At 36.9% G+C, this 27,644-nt stretch overlaps 1 protein-coding gene across 3 annotated transcripts in view; it reads left to right on the forward strand.

Annotated features, from left to right (window-relative positions):
- The window catches only part of LOC137650072 (adenine DNA glycosylase-like), a 476,996-nt gene that overhangs the window by 330,243 nt on the left and 119,109 nt on the right, over window positions 1-27,644 (forward strand). For all 3 annotated transcript variants that reach the window (XM_068383131.1, XM_068383130.1, XM_068383133.1), the window contains exon 10: window positions 7,398-7,521. In XM_068383131.1, the coding sequence (XP_068239232.1) occupies window positions 7,398-7,521 (124 nt within the window). The remainder of the gene's footprint in view (window positions 1-7,397; window positions 7,522-27,644) is intronic.

Here is a 27,644-nt window from a genome sequence, read left to right on the forward strand (position 1 = left end):
ACGTAACACTCAAAACAAAACTGTGTGATTACCTAATATGAATTATTCAAAAACAACCTCTTATTTCGGTTCTTAGAGATTACGAGCAAAGCACTGATTGAAAATATTGGTGATCGAAATATACACACTTTACAAATATAAATATATTCTATAAAATGTTAACATTAGTACAGAAGAATTAACACCAAATATAGATCACTCAAAATACTAAATCTAAACAAAACCTTAGACTAAGACAAGAAACTGTTACTCTATGATAATTATACAATCACTTGTTTCACTGGAAATTAATTTATGAAAATATTTGACTTTGATAATTAATAAAAAAGATAAACACTTCAACACTCTGATTAAACATTAAATGAAATTTACATAAATGTAACTGTTACTCTTGTGTCTTTTGGTTCACACGAGGTTACTGAATAGTTAATCAAAATAAATACACTTCACTGTTTAACCTAAATTTTGTAGGGCCAGTTACAAAAATTTATATGACATTGTACTTACAGTAACACACTACACTTGATTTACCATTCATTAAATTCCACCAATATTTGAACAACACTAGGCGATATACTTTGTTTAAAAAAACTTATTCACATTTGAGAGGTCACACACTTGAGAGGAGAGAGGGCAGGTGAACTTGGCTCTTTCGAAGGGATAGGGTGGGGCTCTTCTGCTGCTTATGCATTCCCTGGTGTAATATATATTGGCTTAATTATTCTAGATCCCTTTAGGACATGGTATGTAAGCTTGGGGGCAAACTTAGGGCGCCAAGTAGCCAACAAGTCAAGTAGGAGACGAGTTCCAACATACTTGGCGAGACAACTATTTCTCAACTATCTCCGCCCATCTGCTTCTCAAAAAAAAAAAAAAAAAAAGTGTAAATCTAATTTGAGAATTTTCATGCACTTCCTAACCACAGGGAAACATAAAAGTTATGTAATCCCTTGTGTTTATACCTAAACGAGATTACATAAGATTTCGTAACAAAATATGTGAAATGAAAAGTTAATTCTTAAAAATAACATATACGAAACTGAATTGAAATACAATTAAAGGAATGACGAAAGTCTTATGTAATTTACATACATTAATTAAACCTACATGAGTTGAACTCAACTTTTATTTGTGTATTTAAAAGATGTACAGCCAGCTCGGCTATACATCTCTTAAATATATAAATAAAATACATGAATAAAATATTTACTCTTATGCTAGACCAGCTTTGTAAGAATGTGTATATGGGTATATTTATATATATATATATATATATATATATATATATATATATATATATATATATATATATACATATATATATATATATATATATATATATATATATATATATATATATATATATATATATATATATAATGTATATACATATACACATATTTATACAAAGCTGGTCTAACAGTAGAGTAGATTATTTTATTCACATATTTCATTTATGTATTGAAGAGATGTATACCCAGTTTATAAGGTAAGTTCCACTTATATAGGATTAAGTAAATGTATATAAACTACATAAGGCTTACGTCATTCATTTAGTTATATTTTCATTCAGTTCCGTATATGTAACTTTACGTCATTTTAAAGAATTTTAGACTTCGTAACCAAACTACCTGTAATGTAGTGTTGTTACGAAGTCTTATGTGATATTGTTAAAAGATGTGCTTTATGACACACACACTAGCGATTGCATCATGTTTCCATGTGATTGGAAGTTGCATGAAGGTTCTAGACTAGGACTTAATCATTTTTCTAATGTTATAAGAGGAGGTGGGCAGAGTTAGCTGAGAAGGTTGCCTCATCAGGCGACGATCGATCTTTACTTCAAAACTGCTATGTTTGCAATCTGACATTGTGAGAGGCCATCTGGACCATGCCCCCACGCTACGAGAATTATTAGCTGTAAGATTCCAAAGTGAATTAGGATGATATAAATAGTGCCTACCCATGCTTAGGACTGAGAGATCCAGCCTGACATTCCAAAAGAGCCGACATCAGACAGTCCTCTCACTATCATCTATCCAGCCACTACGTATTTCCTCTCAAACAGGAATGGTGTTTCCTCTCAAATGTGACTAGTAGTTTCTCTCAAACGTGAATAGTGTTAAATGTTTGTTAAAATGTTTGCTAATTTTGATTTTTAAAGAAGTGAAGTGTATTTTGAGTACAGTTTAGATTGTAAAATTTGAAAAGTTTTTGTAACTCACCCTGTGTGATTAGGTTAAAAAGTTAACCGTTTGGTAACCTTGTGTGAGCCCAAAGGATGTAAGAGTAATAGTTACGTATATGTAAGCGTGAATTTGATTTATTTTTTATAGTGGTAGTGGCAATTTTTTTCATTGTCAAAATTTGAATAATCTCATAAATTAATTTCTAGTGAAACAAGTGATTGTATAAATTTTTGATGTGTCATTTTGTCTTTATCTAAGGTCTACTTCAGATTTGAATTTCGAGTGATTTATTTTTAGTATTACTGTTGAATTGTTATTTTTATAGAATATATTTATTTTAGTAGTGTGAAATATTTCGATCACCAGTAGTTAACTCAGTTACTTGTTTGTATCCCCTGACTTGGAACCAAAGTAAGAAGTTGATTTAAGAATAATTCCCGTTAAAAGTAAAGCAATCACCCAGTTTTTGTTTTGAGTGTAACGTAAAGTGATCTTTAGATATTTAGTGTTACTGTATATTATTGTCTGGGAGTTTCGTATTATTTTCAGAGCTCGGAGGTTTTCTTTTGTGTATCAGGTTATGTAATATAAAGCAGGTGAGTATTACAACTTGGGAGTTTACTTAATTTGCTAGTCATAATATATATTATATATTTTTTAGCGCCCAGACCCTGGGATCAAAGGAGTCTGTTTTAAATATTGGTGATGATAGGGCCGTGTTTTGATTGAAGGTTTGACCAGTTTAGTGTTGATAGGATTCCGTATATTGTTAAGATATATTTCTTGGAGATATATAATTTTTTGTCAAGTACAACATGGCTCAATTAAATGTACAGTAGTTTTTAGAAAACTCAATTGTTCAGGAATTGTCGGAAGCTGATGTAACTAAAGGTCAGTGGCTTGCTATTTTAATGGCATGTGGTGGCTCTGCAACTAGTGAAATGATTAAATCCCAAATCAAGTGTCTAGCCTTAGAAGCGTTGATAAACTCAGGAATTTTGCCAGAAGAAGATATTGAAGCAGCTCCCGACCTTTTGGAGAGGGCTGAAGCAGATTTCGCAGGGATGCAAGTATCAGATGACCCACAAACTGAAGGAATGAAAACAGAAATAAATGTAGCGGCTGAGGTTAGAGGAATTGCAGGAGAAGAGAATTTTATTAAGTTGAAGATGATGGCAGAATGGGAAGAAAAAGAGAGAGAAGAGGCAAGAGAAATTACAAGACATGCAGTGGAAATGGAAGAAAGGGAGAGAGAAGAGTCAAGAGAAATTGCAGGGAAATGGAAGAAAGAGAGAGAGAGAGAAGAAGCAAGAGAACTTGCAAGACATCAAGGTAAATGGAACTGTTGAATGCTCGTGAAAGGTTGTCGTCAACTGAGACAAGTGTGACCTCTGCTGTGCATGATCCCATGTTTGATGTGGCAATATTTTTATCATTATTATTGATTATCCTAAATTCGCGGATGAAGCTCCTGACGAGTTCTTCAATCATTTTGAAACAGTCGCATCGACGATGGAATGGCCAGAAGATAAATGGCCTGTGTTATTGCAGAGTGCCTTTATTGGGAAAGGACCCAGTGCGTATCTTGCCTTGTCTCGGGACCAGAGCAAGGAGTATCAAGAAATTGAGAGGAGTGGGATGCAAGTGTATCAGATGACCCCTGATTACTATAATCAAAGATTCCGAAATTTGCTGAAAGACAAAAAAATTAATTTCCTGGATTACGCTTGTAAGGTACGACAATGTTTTAAGAGATGAATAGAGGCTGCCAAAGTTAGAGATATGGCTTATTTAGAAAAAATGATAGTGCTGGAAAAATATTTACGTGGAATTCCTGAACATATTCGAACGTACTGGAGAGAGAGAGGTGAAGATACTTCATAGAGCTGCTTCGCTGAGGGAAGATTATAATATTATCAGTTGTAAACCCTCCTCGGGTATGAAGTTTCAACTGTCGTTCCGACCAAGTGTCGAGTAATCGCCAAACCATGGAATCCAGTTCAGTAAGAACTATGGGAACAAGTTCAATAGTTACAGCGGAAGTACCACTTGTACTATACCAAAGGAGAATGCAATAGAACCACAGCAACAATCATCAAATCATCCTCCTTAAGATGTTGTGAAAGACGTGCAGAAGAATAATATCGTCTGTTATAAGTGAGGTAAAAAAGGCCATATCAGTAATGAATGTTGGTCGAACCAATCGAAAGCAGTCGCCCCAGTGGTTAAGTGTAATTCAACTCCCCAGAATACGGATACAAAGAATCAAACGGGAAAGGTCGACCAGGAAAATAAACTAGGTAACGTTTACACTACGAACAGGATAACCCCAAACAGCGTAGGTAGTTTTAAACCGTATATTTATGAAGGTATGTTAGCCGCTTTGTATTGGAGCGGGCAGATGCTGGTCAAAATATTGCGTGAACATTCTCTCACAGGAGAATATGTCATTTTGAAGGGAATAGGATGTGAGGAGGTTACCCCTATTTGCCGTTTGAAACTGTCATGCGAGTTAGTGACAGGTCATTTTGATTTTGCGGTAAAGGATTCATTGGCTGGAAAATGAGGTTGGTGGAGCATCATTTTCGCCTTGTCCCATTGTAAAGGAGAAACCACTGAACTCGAGAAGGGCTATCCGTATCTGTTTTCAAGTTGTGTGACGACTAGGAGAATGACAAAGAAAATGGCTTTATGGAAGAAGAGGTTTCCCATAATAGTATGCAAGAGAAGTGCTCCCAAGAGAGCCTGAGAGAAGAAGAATGACATACGAATGAACAGGAAGACAAGGAAGCAATAAGCTTGGAAGAAATAGATAACTCAGGATTAGGAGTAGGACAAGTGAGTCGGAGAAGGATGCCATGTTAACGAAATTAATGTACCGTGTGGTGGATGAGACGGAGGTGCAGCAGTCTCCCAAGTGTTATTACCTCAAGGATTGATTGCTTATGAGGAAGCATAGACCCGTCAGTATCCCTTGGAATGCTGAATAGGGTATATACCGTCAGATGTTGATTCCCGCACCACTGAGAAGACGTGATCGCCGCAGCACATGAGACAGGACACATGAGAGAGAGAGAGAGAGAGAGAGAGCTTGCTCTTAATTGCCTCGGGGATATGTACAATCAACCCTCTTATAACTGTAATTTACAAAATTTACCCAAACACTTCTATCACGTGCAAAGAGTCCTTTTAGCTCGATTTCCGATTTCAGCGTTATCCTTCCCACAATTCTTAGGTGAAGGTCAAAGGGGTTGCTCACATATCTGGGTGGGAGATGGGGGTGGGGCCTTCCCTACCACCCGCCTGTAAGTTCTGTAACTGCCGACACTTCATTATAAAATCTTAACAGCCCAATTTCCATCTTCTCTGAAATAAAACTCCTGTTACAGGACTTGGGTTTATATAGTTAGAAAAATATATTTTTTTCTTAATATGTGATATATTCTCCATTTGCCATTTTGTGCTGGTTAATCTACCTCCTTTTGAAAATGATAATCAAGACACCCCAGAAGCTGGTAGTCTGCAAGATAAATGTTTTTTGCAGTTTGTAGCATAAGTACTATGTTTTAAAAATACATGTGATAAAAAATGTAGCCTTTTAATAGACATCACTAACAAAGACCGTAGTGTAGGTAGCTATTATACAGTACTAGGTAACTTAATCATTCATTCATTCCTCAATATTTGATGCCATTTTGTGGAGATTGCATGGTCCCTTTGACTCTGAGGGATTTGCTCATTGATTAGAGGATCGGTGTAGAGAAGACAGGTTTAGGTTACCCTTGCCAAGGTTCTTGGACAGGCTCTAGTTTTTAGAATTTTATTTCTTTTGAAAGCTGGACTTCATTAAATTATGTAAATAATCACAAAGCAACGATACCAGATAACATGCACGTCAGGTATGCCGGTTACTTATAGGTAACATTATCCTAACTCGTGAATGCTAAATGGCTGTTAATACAGTCAGTTTGGGATTAATATCTGGTCATGTTGACCTGTTATTTTCTAATTGAATTTCCCAGCCAAAGGATATCTTAGAAATCAACGCATCTCTTAGATGATGATGTGGATGGCTGATAGATTTTATCTAAGGTTCTCAAAGAGAGTGTAAATTATACTGGTGATGTTTTGTAACTCATTTTGGAAACTGGCTTATCCAAAACATTCTAAAAATCTTATTATTTGGGTTTTAATTGTTTTAAATAGATTTATTATTGTCTTGATTAATGATATTGTGTTAATGACTTTGATATCACGATGCCAGACAACTTTTAAATTAATCAATTAATCAATTCATCAATCCACAAGTTCAAGAGTGGTTCTTTCATATTTGTTTTATCATAGAATCGTTCATTTCTGCAATGTTCCATTTCATATAAAACCAAGTATGGCATAAATCTTATGGAAAGGACAAGAGAGATGGCTGGCACCTTTGCATTCTGATGGTAAATTAACATTGGAATATTAGGCTAATAATAGCTACTGATTTACAAATTTCACTTCGATCAGAGAAAGGTTAGGCTTATTTTAACAGGCTTGATGATCGAGCATATCTGCCACATTCAAATATATTTTTGATGATAGCAATGCGCCATTTTGTTCATTGTAGTGGATTACTGTCTGTTGAACATTTTTTGGGCACTTCAAATTTATTAGCAGGAAATACGGGCATTGTCTAACATCTTTTATCAGATTTTGAGTGAAGCTATAGGATATTGCCTTTTGTGGCATTAAAAGATGTAATTTGAAATCTATGAAAAATAATTTGAATATGTATATTTCTAGATTTCTGTATTTGTATGAATGATGTGCATAGTACATATTTTTTATGCATTATTGTGTGAATATTTATTTTATGATTATGGTCTTTAGAATTTTTTTTTTTTTTTTTTTTTTTTCATGATGCCTTAGAATCGCTCCGCAGCTTCAGTACAGAGGCACATGGCCCGTATCATAGGCTACATCCTACATTCATTCACTTAATTAGAAAAGGTTTAGTGTTCTTTTTCAGAAAAAAAAAAATGAAATAGTAAGATATCGACAGATAAGTTTTCATATTCTGTAGAAACTCTGGAAGCTACCCATAATCTTTGATAAAGAACTTTTATCAGATTGAAACAGGTATAATGCATTATATCATAATTATTCGAGATTTATTGAGTAATGGATAACCTTATTGAAATGCATGTTTTTTTTCTGTTTTTTTAGGATTTATAAAATAGATTTGAAAGAAGATAAACAACTAGTTTCCTGGCCATCTACATATCAGAGTGGAAAGTGGATGTCCAAAGAAGAGTTCCTTAACTCGGCAACCTCAAATGCTATGAAAAAGGTAAGTTGTATTATTAGTAGGAAATCATTATAAAAAATTTTAACTTTATCATTTGCTTAACTATTCAGGAAAGGTTAATTGACTACTGCACCGCAAAATATTTAAGTCAGAGCCAGCTATTTAGCAGTGCCAATAGAGTCCCCTCTTACAAAGAGAATGCTTTGATGAGGTCACTCAGATTTAGCATGAAACAATATTTCATGTTCAAGCATTGTCACGGGCAACAGGGATTTCGAACTGGGAAGTACTTTTTTATTCAGTTTGACTCAGAATGTTCCTCAAATACATTTCCTATTTCTCTTTATAACTTCAACTTCCTTCATGTTTTATCAACTGTCTCCCAACATGCTGTCAACCTCTCATCCCCTTGTCACTGTCTAGATTGTTGAAAAAGGATAGTATTTTTGGGATTTGAGTTATTTTCGAAGCCATTTGTGGGACTTTGGTGGTTTTGTCAACTGCCTGATAATGTTTCAACAAAATAAATAATATTCCTGTATTGATATGCAGAGGTATCTCCTCTTAAAAACTGGCCCTCGGATTCCACGGGTGGGTTTGTTTTTAGAGTTAAGATAAGACTCGGCATTCTGCCCAGTTTGCCGGCCATTATGATTAGAGTAGAAATGAGTGTATTCTTGTAATATCCTTAGTCCTGTGCAGCGAGTTTGGCTTACACTTGAGCCACTAATCATGGTGGTACCATCCCATCGGTGCAGGGTAGAGAGCTGACATTTTGGAATCAGTTCTCACTGGTGTTATTGAATTAGGAATTACTTTCACTAAAGGTTAATGGGTTTTTTTATGGTTCGAACAGTTTAAAGTGTTTGTTCCCTTAAACTTTTTTTTTTCATTTTTATTATTATTATAATGATATCTAAAAAAAAAAGAAAAATGTGGGTGTTGGAAACCCCCCCCCCCAAATTTTTCTTCTTTTCAGATATCATTAATACTATTTCCGCTACACGTAGATCCCATGGTGAACGCCTGATACTGTTGGCGACCACTTGTACTCATGGTAAAGAAAGTTTTTCTGACTTTTCTATATCCATATCATCCCTTTATTGTGACAACTCCAGCACCAAACAAGATAACTCTTTCAATATACGTACCTCTTTTTCACGCACGACCCTTTCATTCCATCTTCTCCAAGATAACGGGAGATTTGAATTCTGGTTGTACAAATCAAAATGTAAGAGTTTGATATAGTTTGGGCATTGCTTGTAATGTGAATTGTGAAGAATTGTCAACTCTTCTAAATCTTTTTGGAGAAATTATAAGAACAGAATTGAAGTTCTTAAAAGACAAGTAAGGTTTTGAGGCTTACATCTAGTATGTTGACCCCTACTAACCTGAGTAGTCCAGTAAATTAGGCCCCAAAATGGCCGAACCTCCAACAAATTGCAATAGTTACTTTTTATTTTTGGACCTTGTTCGGGGGTCATTCCAAGCCTCCCAATACAAAATAGGACAAAATTGGATCACCAGAAATAATCTAAATTTCTTAAATTCTAAATGGTCACCATTGAGCACTTAGGTGCCCATATCTCCTAAACAATAAATTTCATGCCCGATAAATGTACTATAACCAGATAGGAAAGTGACCCAGGGAAGAAACTCTTAAGCTATGGTAAGAAGCTCTTCTTGGAGAAGGACACTCCAATATCAAACTATTGTTCTCTGAACTTTGTTAGTGCCATAGCCTCTGTACCATGGCCTTCTACTGTTTTGAATTAGAGTATACTTGCTTGGGGGTAGACTCAGGCATGCTGTTCTATCTTATTTCTCTTTCTCTAGACATTTTGAAGTTGTTATAGCTTATATGTGAAGGGTCTAATTTAATGTTATGGTTCTTGAAACATTTTATTTTGATTGTTTATTCTTCTCTTGTAGTTTGTTTTCTTTCCTCACTGGGCTATTTTTTCTTGTTGGAGCCCTTGGGCTTATAGAATCTTGCTTTTCCAACTAGGGTTTATAGCTTAGCTTGTAATAATAATATTAATAATAATAATAATGCTAATAATAATAATAATAATAATGATAATAATAATAATGATAATAATAATGTTCAAAATCTGCTTATGGCGTTATTAGGGTTGCGTTGGCCTATCCGAAATTTCCCTGTATGGCGACCGGCGGACTGTGGTTTGAGTCCTGTTCAAACTCTAAAGTTTCTTGTAATGTCAGCACCCTCACCATCTTATGAACGTACGATGTTGGGTTTTGGGGTGGGGGCCCTATATGTCTACCTGCTCAATCATTAGCAGCCATTGCCTGGCTCACCCTGGTCCTAGCTTGGGTGGAGAGAGGGCTTGGGCGCTGATCATGTATATATATATATATATATATATATATATATATATATATATATATATATATATATATATATATATATATATATATGGTTAGTCTCCTGGGCATTATCCTGCTAGCCAGGGCATTCTCACTGTCCCCTATCGCTGTTATTCATCAGTGGACTGTAAACTTTTAAATTATGTCCTTCATACAAAATCATTGCTTACAATGTGATGTTTACTTATATTAGTTTAAATATATATCATCATTGGTATCAGTGGCAATGCCCTCCTTATTAGTGCATGGTGTTTCTTTGCATCCTGTGTATGACACTTAAAACTCCAAGCCATTTTTCTGGTAACTGCAACGTTGTGTTACAATCCCCATGCATTGACAAAGGATTACTTTTAACAGATATTCTGATGCAGGAAGCAATTCCCTCTTCTTTGGCAACATACAGTCATTTGATAGATACCAGCCCCAGTCCATGGGATATAGTTTTCCCCCATCCAAAGTTGGGCTTGATAGTAGACCTGTGAGTGATGTCCTGCTGTGTTGGATGTCAGAGGTAGTGTCTGTTCCTGTACACTGCAGGCACTGGTGGCCACCTTCTCCGAGAACTTTCTGGACCTTAGGTCATCAAGGCTTTCTTTATTTAATTTCCACCACACAGAACGACAAGAGTGCATTCCTGTACTTTTATACGTCATGTACCTCTAATCCCTTTTGAGCCAACTTCAGGATATGGGATTTAAATTTCTTCACAGTCGCTCCTTTCCCTATTCAAAATATTATGCATATTGTATTGCATCCATTAACAACATAAATAACTGGCAAGACACAATTTTCTCCCCAACTGCTCTCTGTGGCAAACCATGTCTCAGACTCTCCTCTTCCCCTCCTTCTCCCCAGACTTTCTTTCTGGCCTGATGACGAGCCCATTGCTATCATCACTGCAATAGAAATACAACAGTTCAAGAAGTCGGTCTCTTTGTCTATCAGATGGGTGCAAGCAGATGTTAACACTTTACAGCAATTTTTGCAATCAAGGCATCAGCATCAATGTCTGCACTAGGGTTTTGATACCATTTTCACCCATCCTTTCCTTCAGTATGTGTATAAAGCATTGGCTAGAGAGAGTTAGTTTTATATAGTTAATGGCATTTTATGAGAAAAGAAACTTGTTGACCAAATTGTTTGGTAGAGAGGCCATGCACTTATCCATCAAATTCTACTATAGCGTTCATGTAGTGCTATTTAACATAATTGACATAGTGATCACAGATTTCCTCATAAGTGGAGTCTTTCTTCCGAGGTATTCTGTAAAGTAGTGATCTGCCATTTAGTACATAATAGTTATGAATGTGATATGGTATGTCACCTCTAACTGCTGGGTATACAGTTTTCTAGTGTGTTGAAAAGTTGTGGCTTATTTGCTTCTTGCATGAAACAACGAGCATCAATTAGGGGCGCAGGATAACTTGTAAGTTCGTGCTAGCATTGTCCCCTTGTGTTTGGCTCACTGTTGGCTACTATTAGTAGACGCTGAAACAGTAGTTATGGATTTACTAGTATGGCAATGGTTTCATTTCCTGCAGAAACCACTAACCGAACCATTAATTGGATGGCGTAGGCCTTCTTGAATCAATTTTCGAGCAGATTCTAGCCGGACATCTTCTTTAGAATGGTGGAACCAACTTGTGTTTTATGTGGGTTTGCTGAACTGTGTGATACAACTCCATCTGCTATGCTTCTTAGGTTGTCTGACATGGACAAATGGATTTCGGTCTTGAAGGAATTTTGAAATCAGGTCAGTGTCCTTGTTAGTCCCATGTTTTTTCTTGACTTGGACATATCTTTGTGCTATTTGCTGATGCAGTAATGGACCCCTGTTAGATTTTGCATGCTCTCATTTACTGATATACTTGCCGGCATAGCTAACAACTGCCGGATCCTCTGGGTTTCAGTGTCCTTGTAGTCCCATGTTTTTTCTTGACTTGGACATATCTTTGTGCTATTTGCTGATGCAGTAATGGACCCCTGTTAGATTTTGCATGCTCTCATTTGCTGATATACTTGCCGGCATAGCTAACAACTGCCAGATCCTCTGGGCTTCCTCCATGCCATGACCCCTGGTCAATCCACCAGTCAACTTCAGAGTTTGCATTAAAGCTGTTCAATAATGAGGTCTGTAGAGAGACCTGTCCAAAACCTCTTTGTTCTTTGAATTACAAATTTCCCAGACTGAAACTGACAAAGAACATCCAGGTTCGTTTACTCCAAATTGAGCATATGTGTCAGATACACATGGTTAGAGTTTGTGTTGTGTGAATGTCTTGCAGCAGCTAGGTACAATATTTGCAGTGAGGCCAAGTGAAGATAAAAATCACTTTGGAAACTGAAGTTGCTCGACCATAGACATGTTTTGTAGCCACAGGTGGCCTATTGGAAACTTGGAAATTCTTGACGTATGTTGCTGCCTGGCCTGGCCTATTCTCTTGAAGACGTCATAGTTGCATAATACTTTGGCATAGATATAACCCACAAGAAGACCATTAGATATCCAGCCTGCCTCTTTGAGATCCGGGTGCACATCATCTCCTGTACTGAATGTCTTCAAATCAAACTATTTGTATCCTTGTGGCATGACATCATATGCATCACACAGAATTATTTTATTCAGTACTCTACAAATCTCTTTAGGACCCCGTATAGCCCAAGCATAGGCCTTGCCATTCAGGATGTAGTCAACTGCATTTTCAGCTAAAACTAACTCAAGTACTTCTCGAAGTCCTGATGCATTTATTGGGTGTCCAATGTACCCAAAGTAACTCATTATGAGGGGGACATTGCCACTGATATCAATTCAAACTAATATAAGTAAGCATCACGTTGTAAGCAAGGACTGTATGAATATAACATATTGTATGAAGGAAGTCATCGATGACATTTTTTTACACAAATGATGACATCAGCAAATTCTGATGGCATATTTGGATTCCCAGGGGTCACTTACCTATCTGGTTATAATACATTTATCGGTTATAAAACTTATTGTTTAAGAGATACCAGCCCCTAAGAGCTCAAAGGTGACCATTTGGGATATATGGAAATTAGGGTACTTCAGGTGGTCCAGTTTTGTCCTACGTCATATTGAGGAACTCAAAATGGTCCTCTGAACAATATCCAGCAATAAAAAAAACTATTGCAATTTGTTTGAGGTCAAACTATAAGTCTACTGGAACAGAGATTGCTTTCTCCAGTGTGAAAAGAGGTGAATTTTCTGACATCTTTCAAGTAAAATTACCCTTTTTAAAAATATTTTTGAATTGGGAATTTTACTTTATACTCATGTACTTTGCTTTGAATGGTTGAAGTTCAGGAAATGGCTCCTTGGATCATAACTAATCCAATTTGGTATGCCAACTAATACAGACAAGGGCTATGAAAGCTTAGAAAAGATAGTTGGTACGATGCCCCAAGGAAACTCGAAACATAATGATTTAGTCTGCTGTGCAAATCTGGTAATGCAATTCAGGGAGTATCATTGAGTAGTTTTACACCCTCTCCATCAGTATTATCCAGTGTTTCTCTCCTCACCACACCTTTAAATCATACAAATAAATAATTTATTTCATTGATGCCCATGAGTTTTCAGGAGAGGATATACTGAAGAGGTGCACCTTTTATTATTATTATTATTATTATTATTATTATTATTATTATTATTATTACTTGCTAAGCTACAACCCTAGTTGGAAAAGTAGGATTCTATAAACCCAGTGGCCCCAACAGGGAAAATAGCCATGTGAGAAAAGGAAACAAGAAAAAAAGAGACTATTTTAAGAACAGTAACATTAAAATAGAAAAATTTTATATAAACTGTAAAAACTCTAACAAAACAAGAGGAAGAGAAATAAGAGAATAGTTTGCCCAAGTGTACCCTCAAGCAAGAGAACTCTAGCCCAAGACAGTGGAAGACCATGGTACAGAGGCTATGACAATACCCAAGACTAGAGAAGAATGGTTTGATTTTGAAGTGTCCTCCTAGAAGTGCTACTTACCATAGCTAAAGAGTCTCTTCTACCCTTATCAAGAGGAAAGTAGCTACTGAACAATTACAGGGCAGTAATCAACCCCTTGGGTGAAGGACAATTGTTTGGAAGTCTCAGCGTTGTCAGGTATATGAGGACAGAGGAGAATATCTAAAGGATATGCCAGACTAAAAGGTGTATGTGTAGGCAAAGGGAAAGTGAACCATAACCAGAGAGAATGATCCAATGCAGTACTGTCTGGCCAGTCAAAGGACCCCATAACTCTCTAGCGGTAGTATCTCAATGGGTGGCCGGTGCCCTGTTCAACCTACTACCTTTACTGCTTTTATGGTTAAAAAGCAAAACTATATTAAAATTAGACACTTTAAAATCACTATCAAAATATTTCACGCTTGACTAATTCAATATTATAATTGTTATGAGTTTGGCAATGTAAATATAAAATATAGTAATATAAAACATGTTTGGCCTGCTCAGAGTTCCATGATACCTCTACATGGTTCAGAAAACAAATTTTGTTGCCATGCAAGGGAATTCACTCTACAAACTGAAGACAATGTCCTCAATGCAAATTAGAACAATCTATATGTGAAACTGTCAATGATGAACACATCACCTCTGGTGAAGTTAAAAAAAGGTAATAATTCAATGTACGGTAATGTATCCAATCCCCCAGATTCAGGTAATAGTTCAAAAACTGCTCATTCATAGGCAGGTGCTAAAACCAATAATCTCGAGAATTCTATTTGTATACCATCCTCAGGTAGAAATAAGATGCCTGCCTATTAGAATTCTACAAAACTTTTTATTTTGCAAATGCTATCGTTATTCTTTAACCATCATCTAAACACATGTATTTAAATAGTCGCCAAAAACTAAACAGCAGGAGCTTACTACGCAAATTTGTGAACCTAAACAAGAAGCCTAAATTCCTCTTCAGAACTGGTATGAAACACATGTAACTTATGACACCATGAAGGATATGGTAGAACTTTCACAAGTGGAGATGGTTGATCTTAATATAAGAAGAAAATATGGGTACTTCAAAGTACATTCCGTCTAAAATAAAAAAATGTTCCTAATGAACAGTAATTAACTTTGCCCAGTGATATTTGGCCGGGGCTCCATCCCCCCGTTGAGATACTACTGCTTGAGAGTTATGAGGTCCTTTGACTGGCCAGACAGTACTACACTGGATCCTTCTCTCTGGTTACGGTTCTTTCCTTTTGCCTACACATACACCGAATAGTCTGACCTATTCTTTACAGATTCTCCTCTGTCCTCATACACCTGACAACACTGAGATTACCAAACAATTCTTCTTCACCCAAGGGGTGCACTGTAATTGTTCAGTGGCTACTTTTCTCTTGGTAAGGGTAGAAGAGACTCATTAGTTATGATAAGCAACTCTTCTAGGAGGAGGGACACTCCAAAATCAAACCATTGTTCTCTAGTCTTGGGTAGTGTCATAGCCTCTGTACCATGGTCTTTCACTGCCTTGGGCTACAGTTCTCTTGCTTGAGGGTACACTTGGGCACACTGTTCCTATCTAATTTCTCTTCCTCTTGTTTTGTTAAAGTTTTTATACTTTATATAGGAAATATTTATTTCAATGTTGTTATTGTTCTTAAAATATTTTATTTTTCCTTGTTTACTTTTTTTACTGGCCTTTTTTCCCTGTTGGGGCCCCTCGGCTTATAGCATCTTGCTTTTCCAACTAGGGTTGTAGCTTAGCAAATAATAATAATAATAATAATAATAATAATAATAATAATAATAATAATAATAATAATAATAATAATAATAATAATAATGTAAATCTACAGGTAGTATTACTTGCAGATACACCAAATCCAATTGTTGCGGAAATACAAACATTGGCTCAACTCCCAGCCTCTGAATCTGAACCTGAAATCATTACTAATTAAGCAACCAAGCAAGTAGTAGAGGTCGAAGTGCACTGTATAGGAGTCCATATGATATTAAGAAGTAGCACTAATTAATAAATCCATTTTGAAATAAAGGCATAACTGGTAAAGCAATGATTTTGAACAAAACAAAAGCAGAGAAAAAGCAGTCACAAAATTTCATGTGACAGCGATGATTGCTTTATATCCGAATTTCATGACCTTGAATACATAGATATACATAAGATTAGTAATCCGATAGGTAACTTTGTTAAGAATAAAAATAAAAACCAGTATGGTACATTAGAAACCCACAATGTTGGTTGTATGTGTTGATCATCTGATAAAAAGAAGCATACAACAGGCACTCCTCATTTTGAAAAATTTATCGAAAAATCATTATCAAAATAAACATCAGGAAACCATATGCAAAGAACCCAAAACCTATTCCAAAAAGTGGTGTTTTTCTATTTAAACCATCTTATTGAGAGAATGCCTTAAAAAAAATTTCTTGTCTTCAACATGCACTATCTTCTCCTTAGGGAAGCCTTCTCATGGGCAAGAAGGCTCTCGAACTTGTGGAAACTTTTCCCCAAGTTCGAGTCTAGATTTATTTCTATGCTCTTTTTATACTTCTAAATTTTTCTGTAACATCATTCCTTTCTAGCTGCTCTCACTTTTCCCATGCCTCATGCACCTTTCCTTCTCTCCACCGATGTTGCTGTTGGTGCAGTACTTGAACAGGGGTTCAACAGGTCGCCCTGCCCATTGGCCCTCTTCAGCAGAAAACTGTTGCTGGTGGAATCCAGCTACTCTAACCTTCGACAGCAAATTTCTGGTGGTGCACTTGGCTGTCCGTCACTTTCGCTGCTTTTTGGAAAGTACGCCCTTCGTTATTTATACAGACCACATGCTTCTAGTGCACACCTTCACTCGACATTCCGACGCCTGGTCCGCCCGACAACGCCAACATATCTCTGCCGTGGCTGCATACAATTGCACACTTCAACACGTTCCTAGGAAAATAAATCCTGTTGCTGATTCCGTATCAAGAAACACATTGGCCCCCATTCACCTGGGATTGGATTACAACGCCTTAATAGAGTACCAAGCATGTAGAACATCCTGCACATCCCTCCATTGGGATGACATACCTTTCGACGACTCCTCTGTGATGTAATTACTGGTAAACCTAGACCGTGGATACCTACTCCCATGCACTGACAGCTGTTTGATTTAATTTATGGCCTTTTACATCCCTCACATTGATGTACTGCACAGCTACAGAAGATGAAGTTTATTTGGCACAGCATTACTAAGGATGCTAAGGATTAAGACTGTCTCTGTACTTCATACCAAACTTCAAAAGTACATCAACGCACGGATTCACGAGTGGGCACATTTCCTCAACCTCATCATCATTTTGCCCACATTCATGACGACATAGTAGGTCCCATACCCACATCACAAGGACATCGTTACCGGTTTACCGTCATCGACCGCTCCACTCATTGGCCTGAAGCAACGTCTGCCTCATGTACATCTGCCTTATTCTGAGGATGGATAGCGAGATTTGGTATCCCTGAGCATATTACTTCTGACAGGATTACCACTTTTATCTCTCAATTGGGGACATCATTAGCAAGTCTCCTGGGAATCACCTTATATCAGACAGCCGCCTACAACCCTGCTGCCAATGGAATGGTTGAATGTTTTCATCGCACCCTCAAAGCAGCTTTGATGTCCTGCTGCAAGGACTCCAACTGGTTTACTCACCTTCCTTGGGTCCTCCATGGAATAAGGACCAATCCCAAAGACACCCTGGATGTCTCAGCAGCTAAAATGTTGTGTGGTAACCCGTTGGTTGTCCCTACCAAATTTTTTCTGTCAACAACCTCCTCCGACAATCTTCAGCGCCTACGTCATGTTGTGGGAAAATTGACTCCATGCCACCAGACTCACAAGCCCCCAGCGAAGCAACACATACCTACAGATTTTCACAAGACATCGCACGTTTTCCTGCGCAAAAACACTAGGAAGCTACTGCCAACGTCCCCTTACATGGACCCTTTCCTCGTGATCCGTCAAACAATGAAGGTGTTCCTACTGAACATTCATGGCAAAAAAGACTGGGTCTTCATTGATCACCTTAAACTTGCGTATCTCCTGTAAGATGACCTGCCTACAGTGCACCCCTCCAGAGCAGGGCACCCTATTTCACATGTATGTCTTTTCTAGGGATGGAGCCATGTACCACACGTGTATCACACACACACGCTCTTACACTATAACGGTATTTAGGGTTTTTATATGCAATATATCGATATCGCTCTCCCCTCGCACTGATAACCTGTTTAACCCTGTATATTCATGAATCATTGTATTTGACTCTTTATTCCATTCTTGCTTGGAACAGCTTGCATATAAACTCCAGATCCGTTGAAATAAAGTTAGTTGCATTCCCAGTGTTTGTTAATGATCACCTTACCGCTCGCTCACACATCAAGTTACACGAGGATATGGTTATTACCTGCAGATGGAGGAGGCATATTTGCAATGTCCCAAAGGTCCTGTTCCCCTAAAGAGGGGAAGCTGAAGGAAAATGATGCCAATCATTCTACCAATCATCTCAGACTAATCCCAGGTAAAGTCTACCCTTGAATGCCTGCTACTTATCCCATAAGAGTCCTGAGGTATCAAACCACATGTTGTGCAGCCACCACAGGACCTATGGAGAGGTTATCTAGGTTCCTGTGGGTTATGTCTTGCAGGTAGTGGGGCGGGAAGGTCGTGTAACACTTCCAAGAGCTTGCGCCACAGAGTAGTTCTATTTTAATAAAGGCAGCTAGACTTTAATCAATCAAGAGAGCAGGCAGGCTTAAGAAGCATATACAGTATACAACAACTGACCATATCCATATAGTTAACCAGCTAATGGAAAAATCAACGGAGTATGATAAACCACTATATATAGCATTTATAGAAAATGAGAAAGGTTTAGATTCTGTCAAAATCTCAGCAGTAATGTAATTCCATCAAAAACAAAGAATAGAAGAATCTTATGTTAGAACCCATGAACATATACAGAAACTATAGCAATCCTAAAACTACATAAAGATACGGAGAAAATTCCAGTTGAGAAAGGAGTTAGACAGGAAGACCCCATCTCTCCTAAATTATTCACAGCATGCCAAGAAGTTTTTAAAATTCAGATTGGGAAAATGTAGTTATCAATATTAATAGAGAATATCCTAACAACTTAAAATTTGCAGATGACTGTTCTGTTTAATGAATCATGTGAAAAATTATTAAAGATGATAGAAAATTAATAGAGACAGCAGAAATGTAGGACTGAAAATGAAACTTAAGATAATATTCACTGAAAAAGCAGAGGCAAAAAATAAGAGTTATGGACGAACTTCTAGAGATTGTTTAATAAATATGCATACTTAGGGCAGACAGTTTCCCCAGGACATGAGACCGAAATTAAAAGGATAAACATGGGATGGAGAGTTTTTGGTAAGCAAAATGAGAATATGAAACGTAAAATTCCACTTTCTCTGAAAAGAAAAGTGTTGAATCAAATTGTCTTACCAGTATTACCTTATGCATAAGAAACCTTTGTCTTACTAGTCTTAGAACATATACTAGTTATAACTCAAAGAGCTATGTAAAGAATAATAATGGGAGTGATGCTAAGAGACAGAAAAAGGGCAACTTAGGTAGGATATTCTAACAACATGTAAGAAAAAGAAATGGACATGGGCATGGCATATAATGAGAATGACAGATAATAGATGAGCATAAAGAATATCAGAATGGGTCCCGAGAGATTGCAAAAGAAGTGGGGGAGGAAAAATAGATGATGCCTACCTTTGAATCCTTTGCAGTTTTGCATTTACTTTTTTTTGAGAGGGCTGATCCTCCTTTCCCATTCCACTCAAGCCCTCCCCCCCCCCCCTCCCCCATTCTCCATCCCACATACCCTCCTACTGCCCTCACTCCTCTCACAATACCTTTTGCTTGCCATCTCTCTCTCTCTCTCTCTCTCTCTCTCTCTCTCTCTCTCTCTCTCTCTCTCTCTCTCTCTCTCTCTCTCTTTTCTTATTCGCTATCCTTGTCTTCCAAATCTGTATCATTCTTCGAGCTATTTCTCCTATAGAGAGGCGGGATGAAATGTTTCTCGACTGTTATGCCTTTTAATCCTTTCTGTCTCGCCAGTTACTTAACAATAGTTTATCAACATTTTTCTTTAATATTACTAAGTTTGTGCGTCTTCCTCTCCCCCACCATTATCCCTACATTAAGAAGTCGGTTGCCTGATGTGCTGTCCCCAATACCTTCGATCAAAGGCATCCTCTTCCACCAAACCTCTTCTCTCCATATCATCCTTCACCTTATCTCGTCATCTAATTCTCTGTCCCCTCTTGATCTTCTCCTCCCTACAGGTTCCTCTCAAGCCCTCCTCACTCCCTCCCCACCATCCATCCTTAACATGTGCCCACACCTTTTCAGTCGGGACACTCATATCATCTCAGTAATCTTCACTACACCTGCCATTCTTCTTATTTCATCATTTTCCAATTTTTCAAACAGTGACATTCCCATAATCCACCTTAACATTCTCATCTCTGTTCTCTCAACTTTGCTTCCTCTTTTCGTCTTAAAGCCCACGTGTCTGATCCATACATTAACACTGTCTTAACACTGTGCTGTAGATCTTGACTCTTACCTTGATTGGCCTTTTCCTGCCTCCCTCCAATTTCCCCATGCTGCTTTTACCCTATTCTCAATTTCAGCCTCACATTGTCCATCGGGATTTATTGTAGATCCCAAGTATCTAAATTGTTCTACCTGTTCTATAGCTTTTCCTCTACTCTTGTATATGGCTATCCTGTCCCTTACTTCCTTACTACTAATCATGGCTTCTGTCTTATCCACATTCACTCTCAAACCAACCCTTTCCAAAGTCTCTTGCCACTCTACCACTCTTCTCTGTTATTCTTCCTAATTTTCAGCAGTAATCACCAAATCATCTGCGTATAGCAACTCCCACAACTCTTCATATCTGATCCCTTCACTTGACACAGCCAAGACCAACTTAAATAAAAATGGCCTTAATGCTGATCCCTAATGTAATCCAATCCTATCTTAAAAGGTTTCTGTTTCGCCAACAGCTGTTATTACTTTTGTCCTTGTTCTTTTGTAAATCATCTCTGCCATTCTAACCCACTTCCCTGGGACTTTCCTCTTCCTTAAGCACCAAAGCATCACTTCTCTTGGTATTCTGCCATAAGCCTTCTCTAAATCTACAAAGTCACAAGAGCTTCTGGTTTCCAATCTAGTTTCTTTTCCTGTAACTGTCTTACTATAAAGATGCCATCCACAGTCCCTCTCCCCCTCATGAATCCATACTGCCCCTTCCTAATCTTTGCAATCTCTCTCAATCTCTCGTGTAGTACCCTCTCTAATACTTTCAAACCATGTTTTGTTAATTTAATTCCCCTGTAGTTACTGCATTCCATGATGTCACCTCTCTGCTTGACTATAGATACCATTAGACTTTTTCATAGTCTTTAGACATTATTTCCTCTTCCCATATTGCTCTCAATAAATCCAGCATGCATTCGTCCCTCTCTGTCGCTAGTATGCTTGTATCGTGCCCACTTCAATTTAAAACTCTGATGAATCTGGTGCTTTACTATTCTTCATTCTACTCAATGCCCCGCTTCAATTCTCTACTTTTTATCTCTATCACTGCCCCCCCCCCCCCCCACACACACACACATTGTGCTTTTCCCAGCTTCTCTCTAATTTTCAGTATTCAATAGTTGCTCTTAATATTCTATCCATCTCTTCTTAATGTCATCATCCCTATGCAATATATTTCCATCTCTCTACTACCAATTTCCCCAAATCCTGCCTTTGTCTTTTCCTCATGTTTGGAATCTTATAGGTATCCTTTTCTCATTCCTTTGTTCCTACCCTTTCATTTAACTGCTCTGCTGCTCTTCCAATAGCTGTGCTTACTTACCTCCTTGATTTTTTTCCCTATTATTTGTACCGTTCCTCTGCTCCCTGTGCCTGTCTTACTGTCCTAGCCTTGAATGCCTTTGATTTTTTTTTTTTTTTTTTTTTTTTTTTTGCACCTCTGTTTCACCGCCACTTTTCTCCTTTCGACACATCCGCTGGTTCCTCCACTAATTCCTCCGTTCAACCTTTCCAGTCTCTCTCTCTCTCTCTCTCTCTCTCTCTCTCTCTCTCTCTCTCTCTCTCTCTCTCTCTCTCTCTCTCTCTCTCTCTCTCTCTCTCTCATTTTTATCCTTTAATGTCCCAAACCTTAATTCTAGATCTCCCCCTTCTCTTCTTGGCTAGTCTATGTTGCTTAACACAGTTAATCAATTTTTTCCTGTCTGCTTCTCTAACCAGTAAGTAGTAAATTTGGCTTTCCACTCCTCCACTTTCGTAGGTTATCAGATATATATCCAACTTCTGAAACCAGGTATTCATACATGCAAATTCAAAACTGTGTGCCATCTCTAAGACATACTCCCCATTCTCATTTCTAATTCCAAACCCATGGCCTCCATGTACCTCCTCATATCCATCCCTTCTCCTCCCATTCTGCCATTCATATCTGCTCCTATATTTAGCTTCTCTTCTTCTTTCACTGATATAATAGCAGCCTCAAACTCTTGTCTAAATCATTCTTTTTCTCTTTCTTGACAATACATTTAGGGGCACATATGCTGAAATTATATTTATTATCTGATTCCCTATTATCATTCGGATCTTTAAAAGACTATCATTTATTTTCTTTACACGTACCACTTTATCTTTCCAACTATTACCTATTATGACCCCAACTCCATTTCTTGCGTGAGAGATCATAAAATCAACGTTTTCGTCTGTCTATAGTAGATTCCGCATTCAGTGATAGTCCTCATGCTTTTGCTTACGACAGTCTAACGTCTCTTTTTGCCATTAGCACAAATGGGTTGGAAAATTTTCAGCTTCTGTCACTTTTGAAAAATTATGTAAACACTCTCTCTCTCTCTCTCTCTCTCTCTCTCTCTCTCTCTCTCTCTCTCTCTCTCTCTCTCTCTCTCTCTCTCTCTCTCTCTCTCTCTCTCTTCTCTTCTCTCTCTCTCTCTCTCTCTCTCTCTCTCTCTCTCTCTCTCTCTCTCTCTCTCTCTCTCTCTCTCTCTCTCTATGATGTTGTGTCACTTCAAAACCAACGTTTTTGTCGTGGCCCACTAGTGACTTAGAACATTGTTAATTATGTATAATTCCGGATTTAATAAAAAGAGTACTTAATGGAGAAAAAAACGACCCTTTGTAAATAGCCTTCAATAATAACAAAACAAGATTGTATTGGTGAAAATGGCAAAAATAAAAAGAGACCTGACTGATTGCAATTATTACAGAGGCATCATACTTACGTCAGTTGTTATGGAAATATATAGTATGCTTATTCTAAAGAGACTTGAGAGAAAGATTGATGAAAAGCTGAGAGATGAACAAGCAGGATTTAGAAAAGGTAGAAGATGCACTGGCCAAATTTTCCATTTTAGACATGGTGTACAGCAATGCATAGAATATAGAAATCCACTTTTGATCCCCTTTTTGGACTATGAAAAAGCCTTTGATAGCGCGCACTGACCAATTTGTGGAGGGTGTTGCGTTATAATAGAATTACTCTTAAATGTGTAAATTTGGTTAAGTCTGTTCATTAGCATAGCAAGTGCAAAGTTAATGTTAATGGAGTCTTATCAAATGAATTTCCAGTGAACAGCGGAGTAAGGGAATGTGTTGTCACCTATGTTGTTTATCCTCCCCATGGATTTTATAATGAGTAGAACAGTTGGATATGGTGGAGAAGGATTGGAATGGATTGGTGATAGGAATTTAGTAGACCTAGAGTATGCTGATGATGCTGTCCTTGTTAGCAGAACACCACAAGATTTGCAATGCTTGCTTACCAGAATGAATGAAATATCCTACGAGTTTGGGCTGAAGATGAACAGAAGAAAGACAGAGATGATGAGAACGGAATATGCAATGGAAGATGAAATATCTTTTGAAGGATTAATGAGGTAGAATCATTCACGTATTTAGGAACTATGATCTTTAGATTTAAAGTTTAGTGAAAGATTGAAAAAAGTAAATCAGGCAATGGGTAGGTTATGTAAAATTTGGAAATCAAATCGCTTGAAATACATCTAAAAATTAGACTATATAATCATTTTAGTGAGATCGGTGTTACTTTATGGACATGAGTCTTGGTATGACAATGAAGCAGTCTCCAATAGATTTAGTAGAAGTACAAAGCCCTCAGAAGGTTATTAGGAGTTAGGTGGCAAGGCAGGATTAGAAATAAAACTATAAGAGAGATTACTCGAGTGCCATATGTTGATGAGATCAAGATGAGGGATAGATGGAGATGGTTTGGGCATGCTCTTCGCACAACCCAACATAGATTAGATCAACAAACGTTCAGCTGGGCTCCACAAGGCACTAGAAAAGTTGGAAGGCCTGGGCCTACATGGCTAAGGACTATGAAGCTCAAAGTAGAAGATAATGAAAAGAGAAGTATTGAATTAAAAACTCAAGATAGAGACGACTGGTGAAATCTAACCGAGGCCCTTTGCGTCCATAGGCGTAGGAGGAGATGATTATGATGATGATGTGTTTCAAATATTTGACCAGATTTTACCCTTCAGGGTTACCTGTTCTTAATTGTACAGCTGTATTACTGAAACGCTATTTATATAAATGAATATTGAACACGGTGTTACGTAATGCTATATGTTTGATTTGAGCTTCTATATTAGATTGAAATTAAGACCGCTAGATAACAGAAGGCTTAAGCTCTTGCTTGCGTGAGCAGTCTCAGGTATTATCTTAACAAGATGGCATACACGATTGGATAGTTTGAAGTGCGTAAGTGTTGTACATAATTATAAAATAATATATTTATTCTTATGTTTTTAGTGTGTTTTAGTGCAAAATGCCTGGTTATATAAAGATAACGGGATTTTTATCTTCTTGATTGATTTATTAAGAAAACCAAAGAACCAAACTCACTTTTAATTCATCGTCAAAAAGTACATTTAAAGTCAAGTGTTTCATTGCGTTTATATTATGGTGATTGATAACATGGAAATAGTCCCCCACGAATGCTATATTTGACAATTTCCTAAATGACTTTCATTGCGTATTACTTTAACAAATAAGTTACTCCTTTCTTGCCAAAATATTTGTATGGGAGTTATCGTTATTGTGTATGCTTTCTAGTATACACGAATCTCATGCTTCTTAAAGATTTTGAAGTTTTATATTGAAATATCTTCAAAGAAATACCTTCTGTAGCTACGTAGCACATTGCAATTGATAATGAAATATCCAAGCATTTTGCATTATTACTATTATAACCATCATTCTGAAAAAAAACAGTAGCAAGTTTACATAATATGAGTATATATTATTATTATTATTATTATTATTATTATTATTACTTCCTAAGCAACAACCCTAATTGGAAAAGCAGGATGCTATAAGCCCAGGGGCTCCAACAGGGAAAATAGCCCAATTAGGAAAGGAAACAAAGAAAAATAGAATATTTTGAAGTGAAAGAACATTAACATTAATATCCTATATAAACTATAGAAACTTGAAAAAAGGATGAGAAATAAGGTAGAATTGTGTACCCGAATGTACCCTCGAGCAAGATTTTATATATATATATATATATATATATATATATATATATATATATATATATATATATATATATATATATATATATATATATATATATATATATATATATATATATATATATATATATATATATATATATATATATATATATATATATATATATATATATATTTATATATATATATATATATATATATATATATATATATATATATATATATATATATATATATATATACCATCATCCTCATCATCATCATCATACACCTGTTGATGCAAACGGCATCGGTTAGATTTTTTCAGTCGTCTCTATGTTGAGCTTTTAAATCAGTACTTCTCCATTTATCATATCATACCTCACGCTTCATAATACTCAGCCATTTAGGCTTGGGTTTTCCAACTCTTCTAGTGACTTTTGGAGCCCAGCTGGGCGTTTGGTAAACTAATCTCTCTTGGGGAGTGCGAAGAGCACGCTCAAACCATCTCCATCTACCACTCACCATGATCTCATCCACATATGGCACTCGAGTAATCTCTCTTATAGTTTCATTTCTAATCCTTTCCTACCATTTAACTACCAATTTCCTTCTGAGGGCCTTGTTCTCAAATCCACTAAATCTATTGGAGATTGTTCCATTGTCAATACCAGGGTTCATGTCCATAGAATAATACCGATCTCACTAAAATGATATATAGTTGGATTTTTATATGTAATTTCAGGCGATTTGATTTTCAATTTTTACTTAACCTATCCATTGTAGGATTTGCTCTTCTCAATCTGTCATTAAACTCCAACTCTAAAGACCCTGTATTAGCGATCATAGCTTCTTGATATTTAATTGATTCTACCTCGTTAATCCTTTCTCTTTCCAATGATATTTCATCTTCCATTGCATATTCTGTTCTCGTCATCTGTCTTTCTTCTATCTATCTAAGCCCAACCTCATATGATATTTCACTCATTCTGATAAGCAAACTTTGCAAGTCCTGTGGTGTTTTGCTAATAAGGACAGCATCATCAGCATACTCTAGGTCAGCTAATTTCCTTTTACCAATTCAATCCAGTCCATCTCCGCCATCCCCAACTATTCTATGCATTACAAAATCCATGAGGATGATAAACAACATAGGTAACAATATATTCCCTTGGAGTACTCCACTGTTCACTGGAAATTCATTTGATAGGACCCCATTAACAATAACATTTCACTTGCTATGCTCATGAACAGATTAAATCAATTTTATATATTTAAGAGGAACTCCAAACTAACGAAGGACTCTCCACAAAATTGCCCAGCACACACTGTCAAAGGCTTTTTCATAGTACACAAATGCCATCAAAAGTGGATATTTTTATTCTACACAATGCTGTACAACATGTCTTGAAATGAAAATTTGGTCAGTACAAATTCTACCTTTTTGAAATCCGGCTTTTCATCTCTCAGTTTTTCATCTCTCAGCTTTTCATCAGACTTTTTCTCTAGTCTCTTTATAATTAGCATACTATATGTTTTCATGACAACGGACGTAAGTGAGATTGATGCCTCTGTAACTATTGCAATCAGTCAGATCTCCCTTTTTTTATGCCATTGTCAGCAACACTCCTAGCTCCCATTCATCAGGTTTTGCCTCTTCATGCCACCTTTTACCAAATAATTTTGTAAGATTTTGAGAGTCATTTCATTTTCGGCCAAAATCATCTCAGCAGTTATTCCATCTCTTGTGTTTTTGTAATAAAAGCTTTGACTTCAGACACACTGAATTCATTCATGGGCACATCAAGGTCTTCCTCAGCTTCAGGTATATCAATTAAATTATTCCCTTCATATATCCTATTCATAACCTCACTAAAGTGTTCTATCCAACGTTGCTTTTCTTCATCCTCTGTTGTTATAACAGATCCACATTTTTCTTTGATGGTACTGTACCAATCGTGTGTCACACAATTGTACATAATTATTTTGTATATATTATGCTTGTATCTGGGCTCTTCCCTCGCACTAAAAAGAACATGAATAATCATGTCTCCGGTTTTGCTCTGTAATATTGTCTGTCTCTCGAACATGTTATGTCCTGTTGCCATGAGGTTTTGTATATAAAGGAGAGTGTTTCTTAATAAACAACTCAGTTGATTGCATCCTACCTT

Source organism: Palaemon carinicauda, chromosome 11 (genome assembly GCF_036898095.1).
Source record: "Palaemon carinicauda isolate YSFRI2023 chromosome 11, ASM3689809v2, whole genome shotgun sequence".
NCBI lineage: Eukaryota > Metazoa > Arthropoda > Malacostraca > Decapoda > Palaemonidae > Palaemon > Palaemon carinicauda.